Source organism: Equus asinus, chromosome 30, assembly GCF_041296235.1.
Source record: "Equus asinus isolate D_3611 breed Donkey chromosome 30, EquAss-T2T_v2, whole genome shotgun sequence".
NCBI lineage: Eukaryota > Metazoa > Chordata > Mammalia > Perissodactyla > Equidae > Equus > Equus asinus.
In genome coordinates this window covers 28,358,551-28,377,125 of record NC_091819.1, presented here as the reverse complement: position 1 = coordinate 28,377,125, position 18,575 = coordinate 28,358,551, and the positions used below count along the sequence as shown (strand labels likewise).

At 40.4% G+C, this 18,575-nt stretch overlaps 2 protein-coding genes across 24 annotated transcripts in view; one reads left to right on the top strand and one right to left on the bottom strand.

Moving 5' to 3' along the window:
* The window catches only part of SDCCAG8 (SHH signaling and ciliogenesis regulator SDCCAG8), a 223,690-nt gene extending 210,246 nt beyond the window's left edge, over positions 1-13,444 (bottom strand). For 12 of the 14 annotated variants that reach the window (XR_011499352.1, XR_011499357.1, XR_011499355.1 and 9 more), the window contains exons 1-3: positions 12,549-13,444; positions 1,856-2,008; positions 1,016-1,101 (exon numbers count right to left, since the gene is read on the bottom strand). Coding sequence is in view for 5 of the 14 variants with exons in the window: in XM_014847801.3 (XP_014703287.3) it covers positions 1,016-1,101; positions 1,856-2,008; positions 12,549-12,615 (306 nt within the window). In the remaining 9 variants the exon portion in view is untranslated. Of the gene's footprint in view, positions 1-1,015; positions 1,102-1,855; positions 2,009-12,480 lie in introns of all 14 variants that reach the window. The other 2 variants (XM_070501388.1, XM_070501387.1) reach the window with 2 other exon arrangements.
* Positions 13,332-18,575, top strand: part of CEP170 (centrosomal protein 170) — a 144,797-nt gene continuing 139,553 nt past the window's right edge. For 9 of the 10 annotated variants that reach the window (XM_070501383.1, XM_070501379.1, XM_070501378.1 and 6 more), the window contains exon 1: positions 13,443-13,739. The gene's annotated coding sequence lies outside the window, so the exon portion shown is untranslated. Of the gene's footprint in view, positions 13,740-18,575 lie in introns of all 10 variants that reach the window. The other variant, XM_014847793.3, reaches the window with a different exon arrangement.

Here is an 18,575-nt window from a genome sequence, read left to right as displayed (position 1 = left end):
GAATTATGAAATGTTGTATTAAAATTATAATTTATACCTATAAATACATATTAAAAAGGAGTATGCAGTACATTTCTCCAAAGTGGGAGGTAAGCATGAAAGTATGTGCCAGGCTGGAATGAAGTGTTAATATGGGGGTACTGTGATGACATTTCAGCTGTGAGTAAAGCAAAGTGACATGTCCCTATGATTTCCAGCATGGAGCCTTGGTATCCAACTGTCACACAATTGAAAACGCAAGGTGGTTATTGCTGCTATGACATGTTATGTTTGTGTCATACTTCACAGGTTTCTAAAGAATTTTAAATATATGATCTTTTATTATAACAAAAACCCTGTGAGAGGCATATCCTTCGAGAAAAGTAGGTGATAGACCCTAGATAGACCTAAGGCCTAGACTATTATTTTGGCCATTTAAACCTGGCCAAATCCTCCCCTCACAGCTCTCTCAGCCTTTAGCATATCACATTGCTTCAATCAGGAATAATACACTCTGTCAAAGCAATAGCAACACAAAACAACTTCAGAAGAAATAGACAGTATAGCTTCTTGTATGGCACTATTTTATAACCATATATTTTAAAATGTAGACTAAGATTACATACTTCCATTGTGACATTCAAAATAAAAGAGTATTACAAAGGATGGCTAAAATTATAATAATTCTAAAAATGATAAAATATAGATATGACGCTTTAAAAAAGAAATGGCCAATCTTTCCATATATTGTTCCTTTTCTATACTTGCTAATGGTTGCAAAGTAAATTCTCCAAACTACTTCCTCACTCACATTTTTCAAGTGAACAATACATTAAAAAAATCAGGATTTCCTCTGCCATGGAAGTCTCTCTTCCTCAGCCAAAATAATTAGAGGTGAGAGAATTTCTTTCAACACTTTTATTAGAATACCCTGCTCAGAATTTGTCTACAACGTGTACTACTAAAATGATACTGTAAAGTTAAAACATAGTTAGAAAAACAATGCTTCTGTCAGGTTGCAAAAGTTGATACTTACCAAAGGGGACGTTTTTCGTCTCCTTGATGGAGATACCTCACTTTCCTTAGTTTCTTGTTGACGCAACAAAGCTTTGAGTTGATTAACTACAGAGCAAAAGCAATGGGTTTGTTAACCTTGTCTGAGATCCATGGTTTATCATCAGCCACCCATTGTTCCATCCATCCAAATATTCCAAATGTTCCATCCAAATGTTCCATCCAAACAAATATTGCTTAAACATGACTTATGTATCAAGAACTGTGCTATTGAATGGGGATACAAAGACAAACATGAGAAAATCTCTACCTCGTAAGAGCTAAGAATCCACTGAGCAAGACAGATACACTAATAGATATAAAACAAGATAATAAGTTTGCATGTAAACCTGGAACTATACATAGTGGTACAGGAATAGGAAGGACCTAGTTGTGCCTGTTTTCACATAGGAGACAACACTGTGAGGATGAACAGGAGATCACCAAGCAAAAGAGGGTGAGAAAAATTCCAATTAGAAGGTTTGGCATGTGCAAAAGCATAGAAGCACAGCCAGTGGGTTGGTTGACTAGGAGATGGCTTGTGAGATTGATGGATGGGAAGAGAATTAGAAAAATGATCCTGGAATGGTGGCTTGGAGCCATCTTAAGAAATATTGCTATGACATACTAATGATTTTGGACTTCAGCCTGTAGGCATTGGGAAGTCAAAGAAAAAAATTAAGCAAGGGAATTATATATTAGCTGAATTGTGTTTAGGAATAAAATCCCAGCAGTAGAGTGGAGGATGGACTGGAGTTGTTACCGTATGAGTTTAAAGAACCCACTGTGTGTCATTCAGGTCAGGACTGCCATTCACACTCACCAGCATGGCTGTGCTGCAGCTCATGCCAGGCAGTCCCAGTGTCCTCGTTTCCTACACTGGTGCTGAGAGAAGGATCCAGTGCGTCTTCTCCCACAGTGACATCGCCTTCTCTCAGGGCACATTTCAGTTGGTAAATGCTTCTATTTGCACGTTCTGCAACAACAACACGATGAAAAAATCAGGGCCAGTGAAATCTGGGCAACCACACGTACACTTACGTAAGAAGGCAGTTTCTAAAAGAGAAGCAATTATTTCTGATACTTCATGGGAAAAAGCAGAGTTTTATTTCTAGCTTGCTGAGGAATCTGCTAGAGGAAGTGAGAGATTAAGTTCTAGATCTCTAAGGTCCCTGACACCTCAGAGGTTGACAGTCACTACAAATAGCTCTAGCCCCAAGGAGGCTTGAATGGGAGAGCTCCTCCCTGCCCCCTGGCCCCTGCACCCAAACAATAACCCGGCCTGAGGAAGCTCTCCTTCCCTTCAATGCCTGAGGCTTCTCTACTCCTCCTGGACACTCCGCAAGAGGGATTCCACCACACCGAGCTCCCGCCCAGAGAAGCCGCCTTGTCCCTGTCAGGGAGGTGTCCCTCCCCTACCGCAAGACACCCGGCTGCCTGGCCTAGTTTTAACCAAGATTCACAGAGCCGAATGCATATAGCGGCAGCCTCTGTTGTGCAGCCCTTCTTATGTACCGCGGGCTGATCACATCTCACGGAGAAATTCTTGGTTAGTGCACCTGCCTAACCCTAGAATGGAAACTTAAATTCACTAGCACATATTTAACATAAACAGTACTAAAACAAGTATTTTAAGGTATACTACTGTAGTAGTTCATCTCTAAAAACAGCCCCCAAAGAACTTGTCCTCACGCCCTTGTCCCCTCCCAGGTCGAACTGTTCGGGCCTGTAACTCGCACTAACCAACAGCATACAGTGGAAGTTATCTCGTGTCAGGCCAGCCCTCATCTTTAAAATGTCTCGTAGCTTCTGCTTCCTCCTTCTTGGGAAGCTTGTTTTTGCGAACCCTCAGCCACTTAGAAGTCTGGCCACCCTGCTGGAGAGACAGTGAAGAAGCCGTGCAGAAAGGAGAGGTCCTGAGACTGCATGGAGGAGAGAGGCCCGGCGGCCACCGAACTGCAGACGCCTGCAGCGCTGCCCGGCAGAGTCCAGTGAAGCCACAGCGCTGTGAGAGACTCTAAAACGCCCTTAGTGTTGCTTTCAGCCACCAAGTGTTGGAGTGGTTTGTTATACAGCAATAGATAACCGAAATAATTATTCAGTGAAGCACTTACCCAAAAAAACATTTGAGCAAAGTAGCCAAGTCTTACATTAATAACAGACCTATATAAATGACACTGGTGATGGCATTACTAATAATTCTACCCTATTTTATAGACATTTTTACATGTATAACAACTGGAGAACCATGCAATCAACTGGTAATTTCATTAATTAAAGTCCAGTTATTTTTTCAGGTCTAAACTTCTTGTTTCTTTTGCTAATCTCTTATGATCAAAACCACCAGTTGCAAACAAAAAATATAACAAAAAAAGATTCCTTGCACAGTAGGGCTGGGACCCAGATTTCAGTCACTACTTTCAAATTTTGACATCTATATTTCAAAGTTATTTTTGAATTCATTCATTCATTCATTTACCAAACATTTAAATATATCTGACTTAGAAATTTATGTTAGGAAAAGAATTCACAACAAGTTCATGTACTGGTATTATCTAACTATTTCAAATGGATTTCATCTAAAGAATTCTTAAGATCTTTGTAGGAGATGGTACTTTCCCTAAGTAAGAGCAACTCATAACAACGACGGCCAATGAAGTCCTCACTCTCTTCTGATCTAGGCCCTTCTTTGACAATTTAGACTTACTTCTTGTGTCCTCAAGAGAAAAAGCTCCTATTCCTTGCTACCTATATGGGAACCCTATAAAGCTACAAAACACCTGTCTTTTCCTTACCAATCATGCCTGGAAATACATTTATAAACATTTATTCTACAGGACCTTGAAAAACAGGTTTCATTTTCTCCAAGCTCATTAATTTCAAAGTTTAAAACAGAAAAAATAACCATAACTTAACAGAAAAAAATATACCCTATGTTACAAAATATCTAATATAAGTTCTTCACTTACAGCAACTCATTTTCTACCTCTATTAAACCAAAGAGAATAGGTCTTTTAGGTCGGGGTTCAATGGCGAAATTCTATTACTCAACTACACAAGTGACCCAGTGAATTTCTCACCACATTTTTCTCCACACCAATCCTATTTCCACACAGAGCTTTCTCTGACAGGAATGTGGTGGTGATTACTAACCAAGCCTGGCTTCCTCTTACTCATCGTGAGTTTAAAAAAAGTCCAGAGAAGATACATTCCTGATTTTAGCAAAATAAGAAGCAGCAATAGTTTTCCAATAACTCCAATACTTGTCCAGCAACAGTATTTTCTAGAGACTTGTTAATGGAAAAGGAAAATCAAAGTGTTAACATGATAAGCAGTTTCATTCAGAGCATTAGATTTATGAACTTAAATTTATGAATAAAGCACTTATCTTTATTGCATCCATTAGAAAGGAAACAGAGGGTTTGACTAACATTACAAATGTGCTCTGTGGAGCTATCAAATGACTTCACCTCTAAGACAAAGGATAATTACTTATTTATACCTGATCTGACTAAAAGCTAATAAACTTTATTAGGAAAAAGAAAGGAAATCTGAGAAAAATTGTGTAGTTGAAAATCCCTATAGGTGGGGTTCTTTCATCACATTACAGTGATAGTGGAGTTTTATGAGCCCATTTAATCCCTTTTCTAATATTTTTATTTAATCTTTTAGAATTCATAACATTCAAAGACTATGAGTGAAACTGCGCTTTGAAAATAGTGTTATGTGAAATTCTGAGATATTGAACTCAACAACGATCCCAAAGAAAAGTGATAAACAAGGCTTGGGGTTTTTCAGAACCATTGAATTCACTTATTAGGATCAGAGAGGAAGAGAAGAAATTTGCAAGAACTGTGTCCTAAAACTAAAACTAAGGAGGTAAGTGATATTTTTAAGTCATTACAATACTACATTTCAAAACATGCTGACTGCTTTTCAAATATATACATAGTGATATAATTATACACTGTAACAGACAAACAGAGTTAATCCTGAGGAATAATAATGCTCAGATGACTCAAGACAGATGAAACCTCATTGCTCTTCAACTGGAGCCTCTGGAGCTGAAGGCCTCATAAACCTTACGAAGAACACTACTTCTCAGCTGCAGTTATCTGCTGCTTACATGTAAGGAAACTAGACGAGACAGGAGGTTGAGTTATCATTTCCTGTCCCACTGCTAATGGGCACGGCTTTATCTGTGGATAACCAAGAGTTAGAAAGACTACTCAATTCCTCTTCTCTCCTGAGAGGACAGTGAGGGTATCTCGCAGTACATCCTGATTGGTTCTCCCCAGCATCAACCACGGGCTGAATATAAAGTTAATTATGAATAAAAACACAAATAGGACCTCTGAGTCCTACAGAATCACATGAACATAAATGTAAGTTAGTAATATTTCTGCTAGTCTACTATCCAAACATCAATCAGCACACTGGGAAGGTTACTGAGCTCCCGACCGCTGATAAATTGAAGTCTATTTTATTAATTTTGGTAATCCAGTTTCCCTACATTCTAATTCCTAACTCACCATTGGGCCTCTTCTCATCAAGATGTTTTTGAACAAAAGGCAAACATGCCCCAGTCTAGGAAGGATCATCTCTTATATACGCACTGTGAATTATTAATGTCAACATTCTCCATCTGTACTGGGAGATGTGAACAAGAATTACCCTCATGACAGGGAGCAGGGACCACACCCTGTGAAGAGCCCAGCTGTCTCTGAGAAAACATGCAGTGAACCATGCCTCCTTAGGCGGAGACACAAGATGCACCGCAGTTCTCAAAACAAGCTTAGACCAAGGCAGACAAGCAGAAAAACGAAACCACAGTGAGATAAGAGATACATGTGTCTGTCCACACTTGACTGGGCCTCAGCTAGTTCAGAAGATTGCTGTCGCTGTTTACTAGGGGACTGACAAGTAGCATGACCAAGTTAAAAACAGCTAATCCAAAGTCAGACAAAACCAGCTTTGTAAATGCCAATTACAATAGTGAAAGAGATGAAAAGTAGTATGCAGAAACTAAAAAATCTCAAAGAAAATACTATCATAAGACTCTAACAGCTGAAAAATGTGTTAAAGCAGTTGGCGCCAGGAGTGGAAGATAATCTGAACAAGAATGTAAACATCTTAAGAAAGCAGTGTCTGGAAGATCATTAATGATGTATGGATGTTGGCACATCAAGGAGATTTGCTATATGCATTATGAGCGATACACCTGGCACTTTTTTGGCACCAACGGAGAGGACTTCTGTCACCTGTCACCTTCCATTGATAAAGAAGTAATCCTAGCCAGAGTGGCAGAACATGGGTAAAACCACGAGCCAATACAATCCGTATTCTTAATTGTGATTATTCTCAAGGATGCTTCTTGCAGAGCAACGGCTATGAGCAGAGCCTTGCTACTTCTAGGTCATGGTTTCTCCCCTTCAGCACTATTGACATCTGGACCTGATAATTCTTTGTTGTAAAGGCGTGTTGTGCATCTTTAGCAGCATCCCTGGCTTCTACCTACTAGATGCCGGTAGAACTCCACCCCCACCCCAAGTTGTGACAACCAAATTATGTCTCTAGACATTACCCAATGTCCCGTGGGCAGAAAAATCACCTCTGGTTTAGAACCACTGGTTTAGATCAATAAAACAAGATAGCTAGTGTTCAGTCTTGAGGAGAGATTTCCCACATTAGGTCACTGTAACTGCAGCCAGCTCTTGATGAAAAGTGGGCAGGATAGTGAGCTATTCTGCCACAGTAGTGGCAGTGGGCAGTGCACAACCCTTGACCATCACTGCCATGATGGGGCACTTCTGATCCAGGTGTCAGGAGGTGTTACGTCACTGTTATCAAGAGCTTGGAATTCATATTTATCTCATTTTGTTTCAAGGCATGGCACACGAAGCAAAAGTTATCCTGTAAGGCATTTTTCAGAGCTACCTTAGGTGACTACTCCTTTCAACAGTCCAGCGGGCTTTGCTGAGGCTCCCCAATAATCAAGGTTGCTTCGGTTGGTGCACACGTGCATTTCAAGCTGCGTTCTCTATCTTTGACCCTGAGAGGAATATCACTCACTGAAAAGGTGGACAACCTTAGCACAAACTGGTAAAGTGATGAGAGCATAAGTCTTTTAAACATCTCAAGAGGGAATATAATTATTCTCAGTATCTCAATAGTTTGAGAACGACTTAATCCATCTCTTTTTCCGTCCAACAACATGTGAAAATGCCCTGACAATTTTATAACACTGCACCATTGTTTTGATTTTAGATTATTCCAGGGATGACTATTTACTTGTAAAACACCCTTTTCTGGCTGCTAATCCTGTATTTTGCCTATTTTTACCTCATTGGTCGTAGGGAGGGGAAAATGGAATTCTACTGGCTTTTTGTTATTCTGGTAAAAGAAATGGTCCTAAAAGTTAAATCTATTAAGAAAAGCCATACGAGAATATAAAACAAAAAATGAATATATGTAATCTAAATTTTATCAGCAAAAAAAACCCTCAAATGTTTACCAATTTTAATTGCATTACCAATCTTTAACAACCAAACCATTCAATTTATTTAATTTTTAGAAAAGAGAGATTATTTCAGTCTGTACTGAAATACCAAAACAATTTTCTCATTTCATAGAGAATGTTTACAGAGGCTTTCTTACAGTGTCACCTGTTGTGGTCTCAGTGAGGCTGAGAGTAAAACAAACAAGCAAACATCAGCTGTGGAGAACATGTGTGTCCGCATATATACGCTTTATGTGGCAAGGAATATAAAAAATATTCAGAAAACATTTAAGAAAAGCAAAAACAAAAAGAAGAAAAAATACAAGTTTGATGAGTAAAACTGAGAAAAAGAAGAACTTTTACTTAAGTTACACGTTTTCCTCAGTTTGCCAAAGGTCCAGATGATATCACTGCTGGCTAATTCAGTGACCAAATTATTAGCAAGTAAGATTAACACAGGCCTTCTACGGATGTCAGCCCTTCCCTGGAAGGAAAAAAACACTTCGTAGGCTCTGGAGAGATGTGCCAATTGTACACAAGTAAAACATAGAACATCAACATTATCTTCAGTTTTCTCAAACTAGATCAATTTACAAAAAGGATCACCCCCAAAGTTATATAGTTTCTTCCCACATTCAACCTCTCACTTTTTATGAACCTAGCTCCACTCCTTACTCTCAATTTTTGTATGACAGAAACATAACCTTTATCACTCACATGGTCCAATCTAGTGTTGATGGAAGGGACATTCAAGATCAGGTACTTAGAGTGGTGCCTGGAGGGGAACCAGGCTCTCAGGTGTGTTCTGTTTGGCCAGGACAGCATGGAAGGAAAGGACAAAAAGAAAGGGAAGGAAGGAAACAGGGAGGGAGCAAGAAAGAAACTGGAATGTTTTTATAAAAAGCATAAACATTTGGCCAGTTGAGCCATAAGCCTCACCATTCCCTAGTGTCTTCCACTGACTCCATCACACATTTTACCCTCTGCTTGGCTCCTAACGGCAACAATTCTAGTCCAAAGTTATTATTTTACAGTTGAGGAAATAAGAATCCAGAACAGTTTATTAACTTGCCTAAGGTAACACAGATGGTTATGAGCAAAGCAACAGTAAGAATTCAGTGACGTGGCTCGTAGTTCCACACTCTTCTCTGACTCTATTTTACTTTTCCAGAAATTCAATCTAGAGCCTGAAACATCAAAATGTTGAAAGAAAAAGGGGGGAGCCAGCATATAAAATGTATATAGAAAACAAATGATGTATTCCTGTTACACTACAAGTTTGTTCCATATTTCTTTATGCTCACCCAACCAAAGGCGTTAAGAACTAGGTGAAGAGGTGAGTTGCATGTATACAGGTGTTGATGAAACTGTATCCATGGCTAACACTGGAGCAATAGACTAGACATGATTCTGTTATGGAGGCTGGGACACTGCATTTCTCACAAGTTCTTTCCTTCCTTCTAATACCATATCCTTACATTCAAGTGTACAGAACTTAAAACAGCCTGGATTGCCCATTATTCTGGTTTTTCTGACCCTTTCTAGGCTACAAACTCATTCATTTTATACCTCACGGTCTTGTACAATGATGTGTTGAATTTGAATTCGAGGGGCGCCGGCCCCATGGCCCAGTGGTCATGCTCACTCGCTCCACTTAGGCGGCCCAGGGCTTCACCGGTTTGGATTCTGGGCGCGGACGTGGCACCGCTCATCAGGCCATGCTGAGGCAGTGTCCCACATAGCACACCAGGACATACAACTAGAATATACAGCTATGTACTGGGGGGCTTTGGGGAGATGAAGAAGAAAAAAGAAAAAAAGACTGGCAACAGTTGTTAGCTCAGGCGCCAATCTTTAAAAAAATAAAAATAAAAGAAGAAATTAGAGGAGTATTTGCTACTCCCCCTAGTTAACAAAATAGCTTTCAGCCATTCTGTGGGTCTTGAATTCTAGCTGTCTCCCGAGTGAATGAACACCTAACTACACTGCCAGGAGACTGCTAGTCACTTCTGGTTCTAGATTAAACTCTACGACTTCCGGGATCCCTAGGATATGCCCACTTTTTACCACACTAGGAACTTTCAGATCATCTACTTTGTAGGAATAATATTACAGATCTGTGGGGCAATGAAGTCTTAGTTTTTCTACTAGCACTCTTCCTTTGAAGGAGAGTCACTAAAACTCTCCAATTTCTTGCAGTGGGGCAAGAAGGGCCGAAGCAGGAGGTATCCTTAGAGGGGACAAACAGTGAAGACATCTGCAAAGTGCAAGGGAAAGGATGAGAGGTGAGTATGGATCTGCAAGTGGGCTCCCTATTTCCATGGCTGCTCTAGGATCACCAGGGTCAAGGAGAGGCAAGAATTCCACTCAAGTCTTAAAAGTAAGAAGGCCACTTTGACTCTGCTTTTCACATCACATTCCAATTCTTAATATACTATAATTGTACCAAAAATCATATTCAATGTAAAGAAATGAGGAAAACCTATAAAAAATGAGGGACTATCTCGGAAAATTGTGAAAGCATTTTTGCATTTTTCTATGACTACTTCCTGGCTGAATATAACTGAAGGGATATTAGTAATGAGTACCTGTACTGTCACTTAGAAACCAGAGAATTAACCTGTGAGGAAAGACCAAGAATGCTCATAGCTTTTCTTTACACAGGAACTAGGCAAGACATTTTGGAGAAGAAATGGCAGATACACAAAACCAAACAAACCAACAAAGCCAAAATAAAACAAGACAAAAGAACTTTAAATTGCATTTTATCTGATTGTATAGTAACATGATTCTCAAGTTATTAGGCAAAAACACTTAAAATAATGAAGACCCACATATAAAATAATGCCACCACACTTTATTTATTCAAAAACACAAATTTGGTTTTAAAGGGAGTCATCCTGTTTAAAAGCAGTAATTTCTGTGTATGAAGCAATGCACTTCTGATTGTGCTTCGCTTCAGGGTTAGTTCTGTTTTGTTTCCTTCTATAAGCTATTATATAAAGTAAATAAACACAAGAATTAAATTGCTACTAAATAATAAAATAAGTCCTAAAGACCCATGAAAAATTCCAGGTTCCATGTTTGATTCATTGTTAAAACTATCACTAAAAATTTTTAAAAAGCTTTAACCTTTTTCTCTGCTTTATGTTTGCTCTTGATTACGTCTTCACTATCTTATATTCACATTAAATTTAAAATTTATTTTACAATATATTATTTTTTAATGAAAACTCTTCACTCTATAATTACTGAAAGTATTATCATGGGTATTAAACACAGTACTGTAACATTAGTTTGAAATTAACCGCTTTACTGCATCCAAATGCCTAACATTAAATAGCCTCTAATGCTTATATAAAGGTTCAAAATAAGGTCAAAGGACAAGAAACATTGGGAGAAACTTATAATGGAAAACAAATTTTTTTTTTTACCAACCTCAAAAATTAAACGAAATCATTCATATTATTACTGTGCACAGTATTTTTCTTTCTTTCCATGAACAGTTAGAAGTGGTTATTTCTGTATCTAACAGCTCTTGAAATAGCAGACTGAAGGAGGTATTCATCAAGACCAATTATTTTACTCTTGCAGTTTGAAGACTGAGAATGTTGACAGTTTGTAACACTGTTGACAGATGGCAACAATAAATAATAACCCTTACAAAGTCTAGCGTTACTAGAAGATAAACTTTCTACTCTCCTTGAAAAATCTTTACTTGGGGGCAAGTACCAATTATAAAGAGCAGCTAACATCTAATAAGTGCTTCTTATGTGCCAAGCACTAATGTTCACCCTTATTTTCTATCACAGTAATCTGTAATTACTTTATTTATTGTCATTCTTCTCCGCTAATCCAGAGGCTTCAAGGGGGCAGGGACTTTGTCTAGTTCCTTATTGTATCCCCAGCACCTGGTATGCCTAACACACAGTAGGCACTAAATTAATAAATGAATCAGTGTTTCAAATGCTTTAAATAATTTTCTCAAACTGCTGGTTATGACCTAGAGGGTTAAGAAAATACCAAAGAATAGAAAATAGAGTGTATCACATTTAGTAGAATACTCTTTAATGAAACTTTTTAGTTTATATGTACATATATATCTCATATAAAATGTATTTCTTACTTATGGGTAACAGAAAAAAAAAGTCTGAAAATCACTGCTTTATGTGGATTATTTCATTTGCTCCTCACAATAACCCTGTAGACATTACCATAACTTCCACTTTAAAATAACAGAGCTGAGGTTTCTAGATGTTATACATGATGTCCAAGATGAAAGAGCCATTTACAAGTACAAACCTCACTTCTATAGATACTTACTCATAGGGTACTAGACTAAGAAAATCCGAATTAACTAAATAAGGTTTCAGCAATAGTAAGTGCGACATGATTAACAGAGAAAAACAGGCTTTTAAGGCAGGCAGGCGAGAGTGAATACCTGGGTCTGACATTAACCAGCTATGTGGGCTTTGGCTTAACTTTTTGCATCCTGATTTCTCTGTGCGTAAGAGAGATATTCATGTTGTTGTAAGTTTTAAATAATTTAACGTATGTAAATAGCCTAGACCCTAAACAGACGGTGTTGTGATTAAAATATTATTAGTGGTTTTTTTCCCCGGTCTAATAAATCACATTCAACCCACTACACCATAATTTGAATGCGTAGAAAGTGTGAATCAGGAACTTATCGGATTAAAGAACAAAGTATGCGAACTGGGCAAAAGCGGCAGAGAGCCGTCCAAGTGTTTCTGCTGGTGCTGGGTGAGAAGGATGCCTAAGTCAAGATCAGAGAGTTGGTTCAGGAAATTAAGGGAATCAAGGAAACAACGCTGGTTAACCGTAAAATCAAACAAAAAAATATTTTATCTTCCTCAAAGATCACAGCAACATCCATCTTCTGCCTCCGCATCCTGGCTGAGGCCGAACTGAGGTACTAGGAAACGCACCTGGTCAGCTCCTGCCCGCTAGGCCCTGGTACCCAGGGGCTAAGGCACACAGGTTCGGAGCAACTCACCCCGGAGACTCCGTTGATATTGCCCCAGAATCTCCTCCAGGGTAGAGTTCTCCGGGGACTTCGCCATTCACAGACACGGGGACCAGAGATGGGAGTTACGTGACGAAGCGTCCAGTATTTTCCTCTCCGAGAACAAGAGGCCTTAGCACTGGAGAGGCGCCCGCCTGCTTCCTGCCGCTGCTGCCGTGGGGGAGCATGTAACCCGGCACAGAGCTCGCGGGGGCTCTTCCTACCCACTGGCCCTCATGGTGCACGTCGGGAATTGTAGTCCGCAGGCGCCAGGCCTGGGTCTTCAAGCTCTCAAGAGCCCTTCCAACTACACTACAATTCCCAGAGGGCACGGCGCTCCAAGCGCTGGCTTCGGCGGTTTGGCAGCCAGATCCAGTTGCCAAGAGACTGCGTGGAGGCTCCGCCCTTTTTCTGAAGCCCAGCCTGGCTTAGTCCTGCCTTCATCCCATTCTGCTGTTTGGACCGCCCAACTGACAGAAAGGGCTCGCTGAAGGCCTTGACTCTTCTAAATCTGCTAGTATGTAGTTGATCCTTGAGGCTTCTCAAGGACGCAAATAACAAGCTCTACACCCTTCAGCAGCGACATTTGCCAAAACGGCCAGATAAATTCTCAAGAAGTTCTAAATCTCCCATATAGCCTAGCCTGCAAAGGGGGCCGACACTACAAATCCTAGCATTCCCGGGAAGCCGACGTCCACTTGGAGTTGGCGCACTGCCCGCTGGGAACTGTAGTCCTTGTTGGTTGCGGTCCCGGCTAATGTCAGGGTCCGCTTCATTGTTCAAGCGAGTCTTCGGGGTACGCCTGCGCAGTAGGCAGCTGGGAAAGTTGGTGGGCGAGACCCTCCGCACAACCCCCTTTCATTGTCTGAATTTGGCGCCTGCGCAGTAAGAGATGGTTGGGACTGAGCCGGAGGAGGGGACGGGGCCGGGCTCCTCGCCCTTTCCCCAGGCGCCTGCGCACTAGGCGGGCGCTCTTTGCCGTTACCGCTAGGTGTGGGGCGTGTGTGGAATAACGTTATTGCCCAGCGGAGCTGAGGGGCAGGGAGCTCGTCTGCAGCGGCGGCGGCGACGACGACAGCGGCGACGACGACGACGAGGGGTGGGGGGAGGACAGCGTGCGAGAGACTCACGGGACGGGGCGCACCCCGCCTCCCCGGCCGGTCCCTCTCCCAGCGGTGAGGGGTAAGTGATGCGCTCTGTCGCCGTGTCCGGCCCTGCCGCCTTGCACATCGCCCTGCCCGGCCTGGCAGCGGGGGCGCGGGCGCGGCGGGCGGGCGGCCAGGGCTGCTTCCCTGATGCTCCGCGCGGCGCCCCCGCCCCCGCGCCCGCCCCGGTCCTGCGGCCCCGGCCTCCGGGCGCCCGGCCGCCGCCTCTCCCGAGGCGTCCTGGACCGCTTTCGGCTCTCCCGGCTTTGTGCAGCCTCCCCTCGGCCGGGCAGGGCGAGGGGTGCGGGGAGCGCTGGGGAATGGCCGCGTGCCGCCGGGGAGGGGCTCTTTCCCGCGGGAGCAGCCAGCAGCGCCCACCCTTTCTGTGCGGTCGGTCTGGGGATGTGGGGCGGCTGCGGGGAGGTCGGGCCGGCAGCCTTTTGGACGCGGTGGAGGACGTGGAGGACGTGGTGTCACGCACCCTGCCAGGCGACTGCACCGCGCGGCGGCTCTGGCTCCAAAGCCGGGGGAGGGAGCGGCTTCCTGTCGGCTTCATTGTCCTCGGCTTCACGTGTGGGCTTCGGCCCTGGGTCCCTTCGTTTTGTGCAAGAAAAAAATAGGAGCAGCTGCCTAGCACAGGGCGGGAAGACGTGGGATTTGTACCCTAAGTCATCGAATCTCTGTGTTTTGGTGTTCGGTAGAGTTTTATTTATTTGAGGAACGTAAGCCCCTGGAAGACGGGGACAGTCCCTATCCAAGCATTGCCAAGGTGATCAATATAAAAGTACTGGATGACCGTGAAGACCGGACCGGGAAGGGCCTAACGACGAAGCTGTTGTGTAGCTGGGAAATGAACCAGCAGAATTGTTTTTTCATTGGGTGGGTGATGCATTCATGCTCCTAAGGGAATAGATTAGGATACATCTTTCCGTTTTGTTTTTTAAGCAATCAAAACAAAAAATAGGCCTAGTACATTTCTGTTTCTGAATTTGTTTATTCATATTTTTATTGTCTTAGTGAAAATTCACCCATTTGGGAGAAGTGTGGTGAAGCAGTTGATACACTTGATTGAAAATGCTTCTTTTAAAATGATTTGATCCTTAAGCTTACTATACTTCCAACCATTTGCTGGCGTTCAAACAAGCAGAAGAGAGATTGAAGCAGAATGGGGAGGAGCAGGCGGAGGAATAATGTGAAGAGAGTGTTACGTTATGAATAGTACAGTATCTCGATCTTGACTGGTAGAACCTCAGCTGGGTGTGCTTCACAGATTTAGGAATTCAGCTCTGGAAATATTACATTGCAGGTTGTAAACCATTTTGTATTTTTCTGCCATTATTTTTTTAAAAGTAAAACCAGGCCTGCTTTTAGTTCTTCCTAACTTTATAAATGTTGTAGGATTTCGGTGTTTTAAAACTAGAGAGTCTAAGTGCACTTGACAGAGACAGAGGAAGACACTAAAACTTGCAAGCTGGCTGACTTGTCTGTCCAGGCCATACTGCTGATGAAAGGCAGAGCCAAGTAAACTAAGGTCTGTCCTGCAGATCGCTGTTTCAGCTGTGTCCCCTGCCCTGTAAAAATGTATGGAAATTTTCTCTGCTGGCTCTCTGAGTTGTCTGTGACAATCAAGTTCGTCGATAACCCAGTTGTATTAATCTAATCCTTTTCTTTGTGAGGTACAAATAGTAATTCTCCTGAAGTGTAGCTTTAATTTTATAAAGGAACTTACTGATATGGGGAAAGATGCCCTAACATGGGCTTTTCATGAACAGAAACTGGAGTTTTTTCCCTACTACTTACTAGTAACCATATTTTAATTTTATTTCTTGATATTCAGTAGTATTTTATAGTATGATCAACTCTGTAAACTCTGTTAAAGATAAAATTGGCACATAACAAGACCTTATAAGTTCATTTTTCTTTGATTAAGGAGTTATAGTCTCGTCAACTTAAGAATTTACCTTTTGAGAAAGATATTTGTGTTGAACTTTTTATCAAAATTAAATTTGTGCTTTTTTATTGAGTTGATTGTGCCATAAAGGATTTTTTTGTTGTCATGTAATTTTTATCCTTTAATTCTACTTTGCATTTTAATAGTCTTTTTAAAAAGAATTTATTAATATTTCTCTTAAATTGCAACTTAAAATAATCTGTAATTAAATTCAGCGAGTGGAATTATATTAAATCAAACTTTATATGTATTTTACTGGTAAATTTTATGGTGTTCTAAAATTACTTTATAGGGAAATAACCATCTGCATATTTTCTGTCTTAGCATTAGAAGAGTGAAATTTGCACTATAAAATTATAATACATTATGCATATTAATGAAGATATCGAGGTGCATTTTTTAAAACTTTAAAAAAATTCTATACTTAGTGATTTGTTTTCTTTGTTCCAAGTATCAGTTTCTTGTTTTCTTTTATCACTGAAAATAAAAAGAACTAGTTGTATTGTTGCATCTGATAGTAATCAGATATCACTCATCTAGTACGGAATACTGCATATGTTTAAACTTGTCAACATTTTTTTATCCAACAAAATTCTACTCCTGAAAAATAATTTCTCCTATTTTAATTAATATGTAATGATTTTTTTCTTCTCGATCATGGACATTGGGGTGTTAAGAGTATGCTATTCTAATAAATATCTAACAGATGGAGTGATGCTAAATTGCCAACTAAAATATCTGTATAGTTGCAAATTATTCTGAAAGTATAACAAAAGAGCGATTACATACCATCTGAAAAATCCTTGGTGGATAGATAATATTGACTGGAGAATTAAACATTAATGTGTTTCAATAAAAAATGGGTTTCCTCTTATGGGGAGAAATCTCAGATCATCCTTATTTCATAAGTTTTGGTTAATAACCACGATTTCTAATAATCAGCTACCCTTGGCGATATGAGTTTTGATTTATGTACTCAGATATTTATTCAGGGATGTGCTCAGCAGTGAGTTAGCCAGTGTGGGCAGTACCAAAGAATGAGAAAACATCTGTCTGGTAGTAGGGTTGATTGAACTGGACATACAGCCCAGTTTAGTTGAAATGATTGTGCACCAATATGTCAGAATTTTTTTGGCCATAATGAATGACATGGCCTATATATACCAAAGGTAATGCCCACTTTTATGTCAAACAAAGATAGAAAGGAAACCAACAGAAGCAAGATTAAAGAAAACCTTACAAAAATTGCTTGTATACAAGTAGGGGTTGTACAAAACATAATAGTGGAAAAGAATTTTAAGCATGCATTACTTAGGTTTGAAAAACAAAAAAATGAGACCTAGCGGAGAATAAGCCATTATTTAAGAATTTCAATAATGAATGAACAATATAGAAAATAGTACCGTTTGAAAAATGATATTTATTGAATAAATGAAGAATACCTACCATGTATTGAGCACCTACTAAGTGCCAGGCCGTGTGTGTGTGTGTGTGTGTGTGTGTGTGTGTGTGTGTAATTCATGCAACAGTCTTGTAAATAAGGTATTATTTTACACATTTAAAATTGAGAATATTTGAGGCCCAGAGTTAGTAATTTTGCCTCTGTGTCACACATTACTAAGTGGTGGAGCCTATAACTGAATCTTTTTCTTTTTGACTATAGCCAGAATTCTTTCCACTCATCCTTTTAGTGAGTTAAAACGGCAACATTTATTCCTTCTGATTCCCAACATTTTAGAATTAGAGACTTTAGAAATCATCTCATACAGTGTGCCACCTACTACTAATGTCCCTGAGATCCGATTGAATCCAGCTTCTCACGAACAACACTTCCATGAACAAATGGGCGTAAGATGGCTCATTTAACTATTGAAAAGTGTAATAGAGAGATCTTACTTGAAGTGAGCTAGTGTCTGCTTTACTGTATAACTTCTTCCCATTGGTTGCAGTTTTGTCTTGAGGAGTAAGATACAGCAAGAGTCTCCTCAATACATTAGGTCCCTGCTAGGTTTTCTCTTTTCTGAATTGAGTGTTACAGCCCCTCCAGCTTCATGTCATCTGGTTTCCGTTCCCTTTCTCCACTCCGGCAGCTGGACTCAGTCCGTGTCGTCCGTGCTGCTCCTTCTGCTCTGGTCTGCTTTCCGTCTTTAGTCCTGCAGTTACAGTCTGAGTGCAGTTAGTGAAGTTAGCCCGTTCCTTAATTCAAGCCATGCACTGTGATTACAGTCCGGAATTGTCTGAACTCTTTAAGAACAGTGATATCTTTGTCACCTCTAAACAAAAAAATGAGAGAAACATATGGGTTTTCAAATTATATTTATGAAATTCGAGAGATCGTTTTTTGAGACTTTGTATTTCTACTTTTCTAATGTTAAAATGACCTTTTTTAATGAAATGATGGTGTGGGTAGGTGGTAAGTTTCTTTTGATATTTGTCTTGGGTTTTTGTTTGGTTTGGTTTCACTGTTCTAAATAAACAATAAGAAGTTGGCGGCCTTATGTTGTTTCACGTTTTGGTTTTTGAAAAATTTGTCTGGAAACTGCTGATGTAGTCAACATGAACCAGCATCTTTTTTAGGTGCAGATCTCTTGCATTCTGTGTGTACTCATAGATGATGTCTTTGAGGCACTATTTACCTTTAACCCTTTTAAATATCGTCTCCTTGATTGTAGCCATAGTTAAAACTTGTTTGGGATCTTGAATCATGATTCTGTCATCTGAGGGATTAGCTTCCCTTCCTGGCTTTTTGACATTTATAAATTTAACAAGCCAGCCCTCTTATGTGTTCATCCTCTCCGTGTACTGGATAGAGCCAAGGACAAAGCCATGCAGATTTATAAATAGAATACATGTTACATAAATAAAATAGGCTGGAGGGAAAAGATGGCACAAAGATAATGAAAACCATTTGAATGTTTTTTG